This window comes from Haemorhous mexicanus, chromosome 17 (assembly GCF_027477595.1).
Source record: "Haemorhous mexicanus isolate bHaeMex1 chromosome 17, bHaeMex1.pri, whole genome shotgun sequence".
Taxonomy (NCBI): Eukaryota; Metazoa; Chordata; class Aves; order Passeriformes; family Fringillidae; genus Haemorhous; species Haemorhous mexicanus.
Window position 1 is genome coordinate 9,646,553 of NC_082357.1, and position 14,013 is coordinate 9,660,565.

The 14,013-nt window shown below is 40.9% G+C and overlaps 1 protein-coding gene across 1 annotated transcript; it reads left to right on the forward strand.

The window, feature by feature from the left end:
* The first annotated feature begins 5,551 nt into the window (after nt 1–5,551).
* On the forward strand, nt 5,552–13,719 carry LOC132335465 (small integral membrane protein 10-like protein 2A). The gene is made up of 2 exons (XM_059862033.1): nt 5,552–5,796; nt 7,302–13,719. Exons 1-2 carry the CDS (start codon nt 5,611–5,613, stop codon nt 7,320–7,322), a joined length of 207 nt encoding a protein of 68 aa, XP_059718016.1. The 5' UTR covers nt 5,552–5,610; the 3' UTR covers nt 7,323–13,719.
* Nucleotides 13,720–14,013: the final 294 nt, after the last annotated feature.

The window sequence follows — 14,013 nt, forward strand, 5'->3', positions numbered from 1 at the left end:
AATTTATACTGAATTTGGTACATAATTGATAACATTAGAAAATACCTACAAAAATACTTACTGTTAGTCATTAAGAATAATATTACAGTTTGGGTAGATGATGATAATGGCAACATATTTAGACAATTTTCCTCCATATATTTGTAAATATTTATTTCCTCAAATGTTATAAAAAAAGCCTTTGGAATTTAAAAAAATTTTGCATTTGAAATGGTAGCTGATATCTCTTTTACAGTAGCTTTATTTGTCCTGGCAGACAATTGTGTGTATGCTCCTTAAAACACATGATGCAATAACTATTCTATTGTGAAACTTTACTGTATTTCAGCTACATTTTGTTTTATTCTTTCATCTTTTTTGATTCACCTAGTATTCGGTGTGTTTGTTTTTAAAGAGAAAAAGATAACTTACATCATGCAACCAATACTCAACATTTTGCAGGTATGGATTTTCCCCTGAGAGTGAGAAGAGAGAGCAACATGGAAACTTACAGGATGAAACATAGGGCAATGGAGTGAAGTTAATAGCAGACAACTTCTTAGAAGAATTCTCAGTTTGATACATATGACTGCAGTGCTGAGTTGTATACAGAATAGTTTCAAATGCACCTCACAGAGGAGCAGGATGGAAGAAAATAATGAATGGCAGTGACAATAACCCATTATAAATCTTTCCACACCTCTGATAAAATCATGAATCATGCAGCTGAGGCTTAGATCAGTCTTAATATTATTCCATCATCTATCACCTTGTCTTCTCTCACCATTACAATTGTTGTTGAAAGCCTTTTTCTTAGACAACGAGAAGAAATCATTATTTAAGATTGTTTGGGACACTGCCTGAATGTGTGTATTGTGTGTGTGCTGGCACTGAGGGAGGATTATTCTCCTTTGTGGATGGGGAGTGGCAGGGTAATCACGCTGATGCAATCCCAGAAAGTTCTACTCACCATGACACAGACTATCAACATTACAGAGACAATAATTATTGGCACTTTTGTAGTATCTTTCATCCCCAGCTATTACTGTGCTCTGTAACTGACAGCTCATGAATGAAGCCACAGAGAAGTAGAGAAGGGCCAGTGTACACTTTGTACAGGGAAACAAGCAGAACACCTGGCAGTGATTCATAGGTGTGCTCCCTTACTCACAGATGACACCTCCAGCTGACAGTGGTTCTGTTCACTTGCCTGCAGGACACAGCATGTACAATTCTGAGGTCAAAAGTAACCTTCTGTTCTAAACAATAATGGAAAAACTGGTTTAGGGTGAAAAGCTGTAACTGGAATTCACAATCACTGGAAACTGGGGCTTGGACTAAAGTGCAAAAGCCAATTTTATGTGAAGCAAAAGTGTGAAGTGTCAGAGGGTGGAATAAAAACTTCAGCATATTGTACACTTCTTTCTTTAGATAATTTCTATTAAAATCAAAAGCAAAACCCCCAAACCTCACACAAAACAGAGAGACCTTATTGGAGAAAATGGGGTTTCCAGATGCTTTTTCACTTAAAATAGCTGATATAATTGTCTGTAAGAATTGTAATTGAGGCTTGACCCTAATTTGAGTTGGTGGCAAAAGTCAGGTATTTAATGATGTATTCGGCACATAGTAACTGGTAGAAAGAAGTAAATGTTAGACAGCAGTGAGCATCCAAAATTCCTTTCTGGGCTCTAGTTCCACCTGTGGTGTTATCCATCTTTCTGGCCTGTCACTCTCTGAGCCCCTCTGCCCTCTTGTTTTTAAAGTAGTACTTATTCCAGCTGTTTGGACAGTAGCTATCACTTAAAGCTTCTCACCTAACAGTTGCCTGAGACTCCAACGTTTTTTGCTTAATGATATTTGAGTTCTTTAGTTGATACCTCCTTGTCAAGGTAATGGACCACATATTTTTAATTGGGGAAAGTGACACTATTGCTGTGGAGAAAATTCCGAGTATCTTCACTGAACTCAGGGAAGTACCATGACAGAAAATTAATGTTAGAAAATATTCTAATCCACAAGTAATGGATAGATATTCCAGGCAAACAGTTTTGGCATGATTAGCTTCCTGAGTGTTGAAAAAACCCTGTACTTGCATGTGATATGTACACTGTTCAAATATAGCAGTCAGTCTGCTCTAGAGGAACCAAAGCCAGCAATAAAAAAGGAACCACAACTTTTAAATGTCAGCATTTGCTGCATCAGAAAGAACAGATTCAAGGAGCATAAAAATCAAATGTTAGTATGTAAATCTTTACATTATTAATAAAGCATTGTAAAATAAATGCATCCCATTCATGTGATTCTAGCATAGATGATTTCTCTGGTATATGAATAAAACAGAAACAAGTCCTGTATTTTCTTTAGGTAGCTTGTGAGCAATCTCTCTTCTGTCAGGAATTTCAGTTACAAAACCACATAAGGCTCTGCATTCACTGATGTCTACCCTCAGGTTTAGCAAGCAGTAACAGACAGTGCTTCAACTGTTGTGGAAGGCCATGGGACTACACACAGTAATCCCTGTATATGGCTGTGAGCTTTTTGGAATAGAGGCATCATTATATATTTATAAACAAGGACCTGAGACCTCTCTGTGTCTCTTCAGTTTTTTATTGCTGTAACTCCCTCAGCAGAAATATGGGAATAAGCCTTTTATAGGCATCACATCATGCCCTGAGGTGAGGCATTGCTGAAACACACAGGCATGTAAGCTGCAAGTGCCCCTCAACTTCTATCTTGACATCAAGCATTTCACAGAAATGAGCCTTAAAATAGCAAGAAAAAGGGTATAAAGGTCTAACCATGACATAAGCCCATTTGGTATTACTAGTTTTGCTGCCTTCCATTGTCCTGTCATTTTTCACATGAATAAAACCAAAAGGTACAAGCTGTGATGTGGCCTCTGATTTCCTAAGAAAGATTTAGTGTTTGTTTTGCTCCAGACTTGCAGACAAGCTTATGGACTTCAGCAGAGCTAGGACCTAAAAAAGGACCAAACCTTCTGTGGTTGGTTTGTCTGAGAACAGATGGAATGGGAAGAAGCCTACTTCCTCCTGTCATGCTGCACAGCTGTGACTCACATCCCAACTGAACAGCTTCTCTTGCAGTGGAGAGCAAGACTAAAACCAGTCAGCTTCAAATAGCACATGAGATCAAAGCCAGAATTCAAATCAGGGTTTCATCATATAGCATGGTCAACCCTTGAAACAGAAATAAGACAATTGTTAAAAAGTGATGATATATTCTGGAGTCTATTACTCACTGTGACCATTTGTGGAAGTTCTGAAGAACTTTAAAGAGTAATAGATATAATAAATAAATACAAAATAGCTTATTTTAGCATAAATAGAATATACAAATTGTAGGAAAACCAACAGTGTTTTTTCCTCCGGTGATTTTATACTGGTAAGCTGCTAAGTTACAATTTTGGTGAAGAGGAAAAACTTCTCAAAATAAGGTGTTTGATTTATTCCCCACTTCCTAAATATTAAAATTAACAAATTGTTCTGTTTCTAAAACACTCCAGGCTAACAGTGACATATATCAACCACCTTCAGTTTTACTAAGAGATGCAGCTGGGTATTTTTGGGTATTTCTGCTTACTGCTGGCACTTGGTTAATTTGAATTATTATAAATGAAAGAGAACACAAACAGTTTAGAGAAGATAAAGATGTTCTCTGATGCAACAGAAAAACACAAGTCAGGGTTGAGAAGCAAAAGTGAGATGATGGCATTAAAGTGATGGAAAATGATCTCTGCAGGCATCAGCTGCAAATTGCACGTCAATAGTTTTGGACTTCTGCATAATAAAGTAATCAGTGTTTTAGCTAAATTGAAAATGATTTTACCACCATGACAGAGCTGAAATCAAAAAAGGAAGTGTGGGATGCCTTTGAGGTTTAGTTTCACTATCAAAATAATTAGCTAATTTCCAAATCTTCGTGTGACAAAATCTGGTAAATGTCTTCAATTGGTATTCAGTTGCATTATCTGCTAATTTCTTTGTTGGAAAGCTAAAGAGTGTTTTATCAATCTCACTATTTAATGAAAAAATTACTGATGCTAACTTGTTATTATGATCTAATTAAGTAATTATATTGCCTATTTTTGTGTAGAAAGTAATTTACTCTTAATGAAGATTTTAGAATCGATACTATGTCACATCTGTTGCAATGTGCAACATGAACCAGAACTAATGAGACTGGCAGACATCTACTGGTAAATATAAAGTTAATCTGCTTCCTGGTTTAACCCTTGTGTATCCTACATGGTTTTCCAATTGGTAATTGGAAAATGGAAAGCTGCTAAATGTCCTGCCCTGGAATTATTCTTTCTCTATACATCAGCTTGATTCTGTCAATAAAATAAGTGTTTTATAAGAAGTTTAGGTCAATGCATTGATTTTTCTGTTTCATTTCAGTTATTGAAAGTTGATTGAATGGAAACTGTAAAGAACAGTTCTAGGGCAAAAAAAAAAAAAAGGGGCCAAAAATTATATTGGTCAACTGTTCATCTGTTGGGACATTTTTGCCAACTTGAAAAATGTCATGATGGCAATTTATCTCAAAGACCTTCCTAGGAAATGTTTGCAAAATGGTTTTAAAATCTTGTGTGTAACCCAGACCTGAACAGTGTATTTTAAATTAATTATGTAACTTAAATATTGGCTTGAAAGGCAAAGCAAGCATTTTCTTGTGACAGTAGCTGGCTCACTGAATTCATCACATGGCTGTGTAAACAACAAAATAACAAAAAAAATGCACCCAAACCCAGAAACCGTCACTGACATTTCACACTGAAAGAGGGTGGGTTTAGATGTTAGGAGAAAATTCCCCCATGTGAGGGAGGTGAGGCCTGGCACAGGCTGCCAGAGAATCTGTGGCTGTCTCAGCCCTGGCAGTGTCCAAGGCCAGGCTGGATGGGCCTTGGAGCATCCTGGGACAGTGGAAGGTGTCCCTGCCCAGGGCAGGGGGTGGAACTGGGTGGCCTGAAAGGTCCTTCCAAGCCAAACCCTTCTATGATTCTGTGCATCCATCAGTGCAGGTGTCACTGAGCAGCTCTACACCTGGGTCATGCCCTCACAAAACGGGTTGAGTCACGGTAACCCAGGGGAGGTTAAGGCTGGCTATCGGCAGCAGGCCATGCCCCAAGAGGGAGGCGGGGCTGGAACGGACTCCCCGGGGAAGCGGTCACAGCACCAAACCTGACAAGAGTTCAAGGAGTGTCCGGACAACGCTCTCAGGCCCATAGCGGGACTCTTGGGGAGTGCTCTGTGCAGGGCCAGCAGCGGGACTCGATGATCGCCGTGCTGACCCACGAGCCCACGTGCGCTCCCAGCACCACACCCACACCCACACCCACACCGACACCGACACCGACACCGACACCGGAGCCGGGCCGAGGGGCGGCGCGTGAGGGCGGGGCCGCTCCCGCTCCAACGGCCCCGCCCCGCCCGCCCTCCGCGCATGCGCAGCCAGCAGAGCCGCGCGCTGCGGCAGCCCGGCCCGGCCCGGCCGGCGCACGCGCGGTGCTGACGCGCGGCCGCGCGCCCCGCCCGGCGGGCACGCGCAGCGCGGGGAGGCGGCGGCGGCGCCCGGGCGCGGCGCGGCCGCGGGAGCGGGGGCGGGTTTATGGCGGCGGCTCTGTCCGCACTCGCTGCCAGGCTCTCCCAGTCGGCCGCGGCCAGGTCCTACGGCGTGTTCTGCAAGGGGCTCACCAGGACCCTCCTCATCTTCTTCGACCTGGCCTGGAAGCTCCGCATCAACTTCCCCTACCTCTACATCGTCGCCTCCATGATGCTCAACGTGCGGCTGCAGGTGGGCGGGGGCGGCGGGACCAGGCCGGGCTCGTGTCCCGGTGTCACCGGCCGGGCCCGGGGGCGGTTCGCGGCCGCTTCCCCGAATAACGGTGGAGCGCCCCCGAAGGAGTGCCCGTCCGTGCGCCGGGGCGGGGGCTGTGCCCTGCCCCGGGTCACCGGGGCAGTGTCGCTTGGCTTGGGCACGGATGCAGCCCCGGAGCCTTGCCCTTGCCGGTGGCCGGCTGCGAGTCCCCCGCTGTGCTGCTTGCTCTGCGCGATAGCAGCAAACGTGCCGCTGTCCTGTGCCTTTTCCTAAGCCATAGTTGACTTAAATACTGGGAATAAACTGTGAATATGTGCACTTTGATAGCACGGTCCTGACACCTTGTAAGGAGCAGAGAAAACAATTTCCTTCATCGGTTGATTGGGGTTTTTTGAAATCAAGAACAGTTGCAGTACGGAAAAGGCAGACACTTTTAAATACCAATGTTATTGCATGAAAAAGATGCTTCAGATTTAATTTGTATCTCTCCTGTTTTGAGCCTGTTTCTGCAAAATGTGTAACTCTCTAACACAGCTTTCACCTGTTGTAGGGTTGGAGTTTCATTGTTTTTGTGATGAAATAAAAGATTTACTTTTAACTTAACTGGCAGCAGGAACAGGCTGTGCACTGTCGCTACAAACATCTGTTCCAGCCAAAGATCAGACACTCTTTCTCCTCGTAAACATTGCTGTAATGAAAATTTTGACATCTGGCCAGTGGCCAAGGGTTGAAAAACAAGTCTGGTTGGAGTTTGTTACTTGTAAAAGGTAATTTGAAATGAGAAGAGGTCAAAATGTGGCATCTCCTATTTTTGTTGTTGCGATTTGCCCTAAAATTCTGAAGCTTGAAAATGAGCCAGATGGCCGGGAGTTGTACACGTAGCTTGGTAACCCTGGTAGCTGGAGAAGCCTTGCCTTTGCTCGTTATCAGTGTTGGTACAGAATGGTTCTCCTGGAATGCCACCAGCTTTCCTTTGTGCTACAGCTGATACCCGCTAACTGTGCTGGGGCAGCCAGTCTCACCAGTTCCCTCTGGGAAGCTTTTGTTGATTTCCAGTGTTGTGTGTCTGATTTCAGCCTGCACTTCTGTTTACAGGAGGATTACTTTAATATTAACCTTCCATGTTAAGCCTCTAATCAGCCCCAGCCTGCATGTCTATTGGTGAAGGGAAAGGCTGCTGTTACACAGCCAATCTCTCTGGCTGCTCCTTTGCTGACTCACTTTCATGCCTGTCACCAAAAGAGAGCTTGTAGCAGATTAAACTGAAACTATAGAAGGGCAGCTGGTATTTGGGCATACTTCCTACCCCTCTGGATGTGCTCAAGCAGCCTGTAGGGAGAGTTATCCATTGGGACAACTGTTACTTTCTGTAGCTGGGTTATTCTTTATGTGAAAGATTGTTCATTATTTTTGGTTCAGTACACTGGGAACCAGGAAACTGGGTTATCATTGTAATAACTTCCTGCATTCTTTCTCTTTAGGTCCATATTGAGATCCATTGACTTGTGACTTGGTGTGCTGCTTCTGCTGTATGCTGCAACTAGAGTCAGTCACTCTTCTTCAAATCCAGCCTGCTGTGAAGCATCAAAGCTGTGCTCGTGTGCTCTAGGACTATGCAGAAAGAAGATTTTACCCAGAAACAAGTATGTGACAATGGCCCAGATCACCACAAGCCAGCAGCTCGTCTGACACACGTGCATTCCATGTTGGACAGTTCTCAAAATCACAGTAGCAGTTTACAAGAATTACATAACACCAGGAATTTTTCTCTCTTTAATACTATACCTCTGTCTCCTGTTGGCAAGGAAATGCCTCTGAGCTTCAGTGAATCAGCAGGGACGAACTCAAGTGCAGCTGCTCCTTGGAAGGATTCATTTCATCTGCATTTTTCTTCTGGGAAAGACAATCTCAATAGGGTTTCTCACTGCATTGGTGGCATTTCAGTAACAGGCTGGCTGGAAGAAGCTTGTGGCATCTCTGGAGACTTCAGCTCAGGCTGCCCAGGAGACAACTTTGTATGTTTTGCACAATTCTGGCTGGGAAATTTGCAGTATAATAAAAACCTGTGGTTTCTGGAATTAGAAATGAGCAGTAGCAAGGAGAATGAATTGCAGTTTGTATTTTTTAAAGCATTGGAGCTTGGTGGACTTCCTGATTCCTCTTCTAATCCAGTTGCCTCTCTGAACAACTCTGCTATGGGACTCTCAAACAACCAGAAACCATGTTTTTTCCTTTGTTGCTTAAACCTTTTATCATCAGAGCAAACACTTGGATATGAGCAAATGCTTATGAATATACAAAATGTGACTAATAATTTTCACATCATACAGCTAGTAATCTCTGTGCTAGCTTTTGCACTAGCAGGTCTCTGGTATGCAGTAGTGAAGGTAAAAAAGTACTGAGATTTTAATAACGACTATTTTTAATATTAGCAGAAATTAAGAGAGACAAGGTTACAGTTCAGGTTTTAGTGAGACTTAGCTGAAGTAAAAACTATAGTTGTATAATTGCTAGTTAAACTGGCTGATGGAAGAATAGGGACTTTTTTTTTTGTAAGGAATAGCTGCATCTGAGTGTAAAGAACTTCATCATCTTCAGACTCTGGACTTCTGCAGGTCTGCTGTTAACACTAAACTAGAACCCAATTTGATTAGCACAGATCCTTTGTTTTCTATAGAGTTTGTATTAGTGGAGTGTTCTGGCTACTACTATTTATACCCATTTCCAATGAAACTTGTTTCTTGTAGAATTGAATTCCTGCTCTGAATCCAACAGCAATTGATGTATCAGTCCTTAAAACACTTTGAACTGGAAGCTGTTGGGAGGGTGATCTTCAATGCAGCATAATTCTCAGCAGTGTTCTTTCCAAGGATGGTACTGCTCTAATTTAACAATACCTTGTGAGCTTTATTGTGCTACAACAGACACTGTAAACAACTTTCTAAAACAATTCTTTTTCCTTGAAAGAGTGATTGCTATTGCTGAAGTACAGTAACAGCTTCTGGGCTTGTTGACTTTGGCTTTGGGGTAGGCTTGTGATAATGAACTTTGCAAAGAACAGGGCAAGAATCCTGGAATCCATAAAGCTGCTGGTGAATAGAATTTTGAGGAATAGGCTCCTGGAGGCACTTTAGTGGAGAAACTCATCCTGCAGTAGGTCAAACTTTGAACTTGATGTCCAAAATCCTCAGCACAGGCGTTGCTGTAGATCAGCTTACTGTGCTCTAAAGGCTCCCATAAAGAGGGAGGTATTGGTGTGTGGGGTAGGATGCATTTTCAGCTTCCCCTTGACTCTGGCTTAAAAGTGAGGACTTAATGTGGAGTGAAGTGGTTCACACACTAGGTATCCTTTTGCCAGCTGGTCTTGCTTCATCTTGGAAAGTGAGGAAGTGATGTTGCATTTACTTTGAACTGAACTTAGCTGAAAAGCCAGTAGTTTCCAGTTTGGTGGTTATTGAACTGTTAGCACATGTGTAGAGAAGTCCTTGATAATGAAGATAAGATGCTGATTATCAGTCTTAGGGAGAGAAGTGTTGAAATTTTTAAGTCTTATTTGAGTGCTGAAAATGAGACACATTACTTTTTTATGTTGTGATACATTGTATTTTCATTGTCCCCATTGGTTCTTTCTTTTGGATGCTAAAGAGATGAAAAGCCACTTACTTTAATTTAGAAAATAACTTTTCCCTGATATGCATTTAAATGATTGCTTAACTTGTAGACTTTTGACCATGCAATCACCTGTCACGAAGTGACTGAAAGCCCCAGAATAATACTGGATTATGTATCATAAGTAATTACTCTGACAGCAGCAGGTCCCTCTCAGTCAAGCCATCCACTCCCATCTCCACTGCTGTCATTTATCAGCCTTGCAGTGAGTGATATTAACACAGGTTAACATGTGGTGTTGCAGAGGTTCAAGATTTCTGAAGTGATGTGGATCTGACATCCCAGAACACCAGAAACAGACACTTCCCCAAATGTCTGTGGCTTGGAGTCACAGTGTTAAGCTGCTGTCTGCTTGTATCTTGACCCAAAAAACACTTGGCAGAGCTGAGGGCAGAGGAATGAAGGCTGGGAGGGGTTGGAGCCTGTTTAAGCTGGCTTGATTGCTAAAGACAACGTTGTGCAACTCCATATTAATCTCTATGCAGCTCCACAGGTACAGCCATACCCTCCCTGTATGGTGAGCCTTACCTTTAGATGTGCATGAACACAGTCCTGCACCCAAAACTTGAGTGCTTGGACTTGCTGTACAAAGGATCAATTGGCACAGCTGTACCTGCAGTTGTTACTTGAGACCTTGTTTGTGCAGCTGACTGCTTTGGCCTGGAACATTCTCTGCTGTATGTCATTTGGGAACTCCGTGTTTTGGGAAGCACAGTTCTATACAAGAACTTGTAGGTGAGATTGTCAGGTTAATAGGCAAGAGGAGTAGCTAAAGGCATAAAAACCAGTTTTTAATGTACCTTTTTCTCATGGTGATTTCAAAGGGGAGGAAATAAAACATGAGAGACACCACCAATAAACTAGAATTTAAATGTGTGTACAGCAGAGTGCCAAGGGTTTTCTCCTTATCAATGACAAGCCTAAGGAGGAGGAGATCTTGAAATATTGAATTGTGTTACATATCACAATCCAGCTAATACAGTCCTGTTTTAAGCAAAGTCTTGTTTGAATGTGTGGCCTTTCATCACTTATTACAGGATCACTTTAAATACAATACAGCCAAGTGAAATGATGGATGTTTGTTGTGTATTATATGTATATTGACCATAAGATACAAAGAATACTTAAATAAGTGGATTTAATCCATTTTAAGATAGTTTATGTTCCTTGCCTTGGATTTTATTGCTTAAAACCTAAAAGGTAATTTTAACTTGAACATTCCTTCTAAAATTCAAATAAAGCATAGTTTGGTATGTTAAAATCTCATGTGATAGACTGCACTTTAAGCCTGGGGAGGCCATGGATTGAAAGCGCTGTTCTTGCACAAACAGAACTGCCTGCCCTGACTGAGGCAATGTTTCAATGGCTTTTCCTGTCTGGAGGGAGAATAAGGAACCTGAAGGATGGCATCCATCCTTTGAAACCATAGATAAATCTAACACTATGTGGTTTAGGCCACTGTTCTCTTCCTACAGATGTTCTGATATTAACTCATCTCAAAAGATGGAAGGTGTCTTGGCCAAGAACCAGTCTGTGTGGAGTTTCATGGCTTCACTATGTCCAGTGTGGAGAACTTTCCTGAGTTAATGTGCTGTTAGGGCTGTCTCAGATGATTATTACAGTACAGAAAAATAACATTCTTAGTAGGGGTAAGGGACCTTTATACTCAACCAAGAGTTGCCTTCATATTTCTGTATTTTTGTCTCTCATCCTTCTCTAGGAAGAGGTTACTTCTAAGCAAAATGTCAGAGTTCTAATTAAAAAACTTGTGCTATCTGAAATGTCATTGATTAGTGTCCAGATCCTTCCTGCACTACATAGCAAAGTTTTATTTCTGCCATTAGAAAAGAAATAAGAAAATACTCAATATTAAGAGAATTTCCTACTAGTTACACTTGAGTGAAAATTTACTATGTGGTGTACTGCTATGAAATGAAAATATACTTTTAAATGTGTGCACAGAGCTCTGCATGTAGATAAAAAGTGTTTTACCACAGTATGATGTTGGGATGCTTATGCAAATGCTTATTTACTTTCTGACATTGCAGTGCAAAATGCAGTAGAGATGGTGGTGTTACTTCTCCATGTGGTTTTTAGCCAGTGCAATCTCAGCTATTGTGTCTGCATCATCCTGCACAGGGGACAGTTCTAGCAGTAGACATTTTTAGCCTTTTGCTTTTTCAGTGTTGGGTTTGGTTTTGCTGTTGTTTGAGGTTTGGTGGTTTGTTGTTTGTTCGTGGTTTATTTCTCTCTTTTTTTTAAGTTATTATTAGGACTGTAAAGACAGCACTTTCTTAAACTTTGCCAAAGTTTGCTTCCTTTCTCCTTCTCTCCACCTTTGCCCCTTGTAGGTATACACATTTAATTTTAGGAAGAAGCAAGCCTGTATGTACTCTCCTAATATATAATCTCATTGTCAGGTTGCTCCTTTTGTTTTTATGGCCTGGTCATGCACATATTTCTCTCCCTATAATTTCTCAGCATAATCATATGCTGGTATTTTGTTCCACCTCAGAAACATTGTCCTGTAATTAATTATGCACAACAAATTGACAGAAACCATGTAGAGATGTAAGAGTCCATAGTCTCTAATTAGAGTGTATGACAGGTGGTATAACTGACAGAGCAGTATGTAGTCAGTGTGACATATTTCTGCTTGTTTTCTCTTCAAAACAGCTGCATCAATTAAAATCCAATATTTAATTCAAGTATGTGGTACATCTGACAGCTGAGAATTGCAGCTAGAATCTGGGGCTTATAAAACACATTAAGGTTAGAACTTAGTGTAACTTTTCAGAAAATTAAAGAGTAGTACATTAAAGAGTACATGAATATTTTGAAACCTTTTTTTTTTCCCCCAAGAGTGCACAGAATAAAATGTGTTCTGCCACTTGTTTCTGTGATGCACAGCCAGTAACTGGGGGTGGGGGGAGAACCCTTTTTAGACTGCAGAGCTTCTAATCCTCAAGGAAGAGCTGCACTTGCTAGAACTTTAAAAGGAACCAAATGTTGCCTATGAAAGTATTGATATTTATGATCAACTGTCATACTTAAATTACAAGGTCGTAGATATCAATATCCTGACTGTAAAAACAAGAATAATAAATTCAGAAGTGCTAGAATAATGCTATCCTTTACCAGCCTGCACTGGTAAGAGCAAATCCTATTGTACTTTGAAATTAATCCTCTACTGCATCCCAAAATCTCAGTTATCTTAGTATTTTTGGAAGTAGTGATACAAGATTCAGACTAAGATAGTTATTTCATTGTTAATGATAAAATAAATTTAAAAGCTAAAACATTTTAGAAAATGACCAGAGGGACTTCCACAAAGAAAATCTGCCTTGAAAAGGTCTATTTTATTTGTGTGATCTCTATATATGTATCGTCTGTTTTGCAAATTCCTTCCTTCTTCATGGAAGATTGCTATAAACCTGACAGCAAAAGTGGTCAAAACCCCAACTTGCAAAAGTATCAGTGTTTAATTTTCTGTTTGTAGTCAATTTCAGCTATTATCAAACATAATACCAAAATGTAATTTAAACTTTTGTTCTTAAAAGTAGGGAAATCAAATATTCAGTGCCTGATTCATCACTTGAAGTTGAGTGAAACCATTTCTTGAAAATGGGTTCTGCTACTTGATGGTGACTAATTTTCAATGCTGATACTCAATACTTCCTGTAAACTGTGATGTCATCCCTGTAGAACAATTTCAGTCTATAGCCTTGGTCTTTGGCCCTATTTTTTTTATTATCAGTTTTTTATTGCAATGTGGGAGGTGGAGAAGGCTGGCACAAACCATTTATTTTTTTGTTCCAGAGAAAGATGTTTACAACTTTGTATGTATTTTACGATTGTATTGTGACACTTTTAACCTGGGAGAGAAGTTTCCATAGTAGACTTGAAACCTAAACAGAGACTTTGGAATCCCGGGAGTGCTCCCCTAGCTGCCAGGAGCTGTGAAGGGTGAAGCTGCTCACTCACACCACAGGAGGGAGTTACACATCAGTCTTTGGAGTATTTTCAGTTATGGCATTGTTAGTACATCTTGGTACAGTGCATTTCAGTTTGCCTTGTCTTATGGATTGTCACTGCAGATAGGTTAATGTACAAAATCAATACACAGCAGCAATGTATTGTAACTGTTTACATTTGAACTCAGAGTACCAATGGATGGGTTTTGTCAAGCTATTTAAAAACAGAAATAAAAATCTTTTTTTTAAAAGACAAGAGGTAGTTTTGGTACTTCTCATTCCAATTTTCCACTGCATAAATTGTACTTGAAGAGACTGTGTTTCTGACAAAGTGAAGTCAGACAGGGAGTGGTTTTTCCAGAGGTACAATTTGAGAGATGTGTGTTTACAGAAACCAAACAAATTTAAAACCTCTGTGAGGATAAAAGGGCTCAGTGCTTCCACCTGACCTTGGAAATCTAGTATGTGAACTCAAGGCTAGTTTAATGATGTCAGCCACCAGTATTTATTCATGGGCATTTTTTTACACACTTTATTTTAGTGAGAAGCC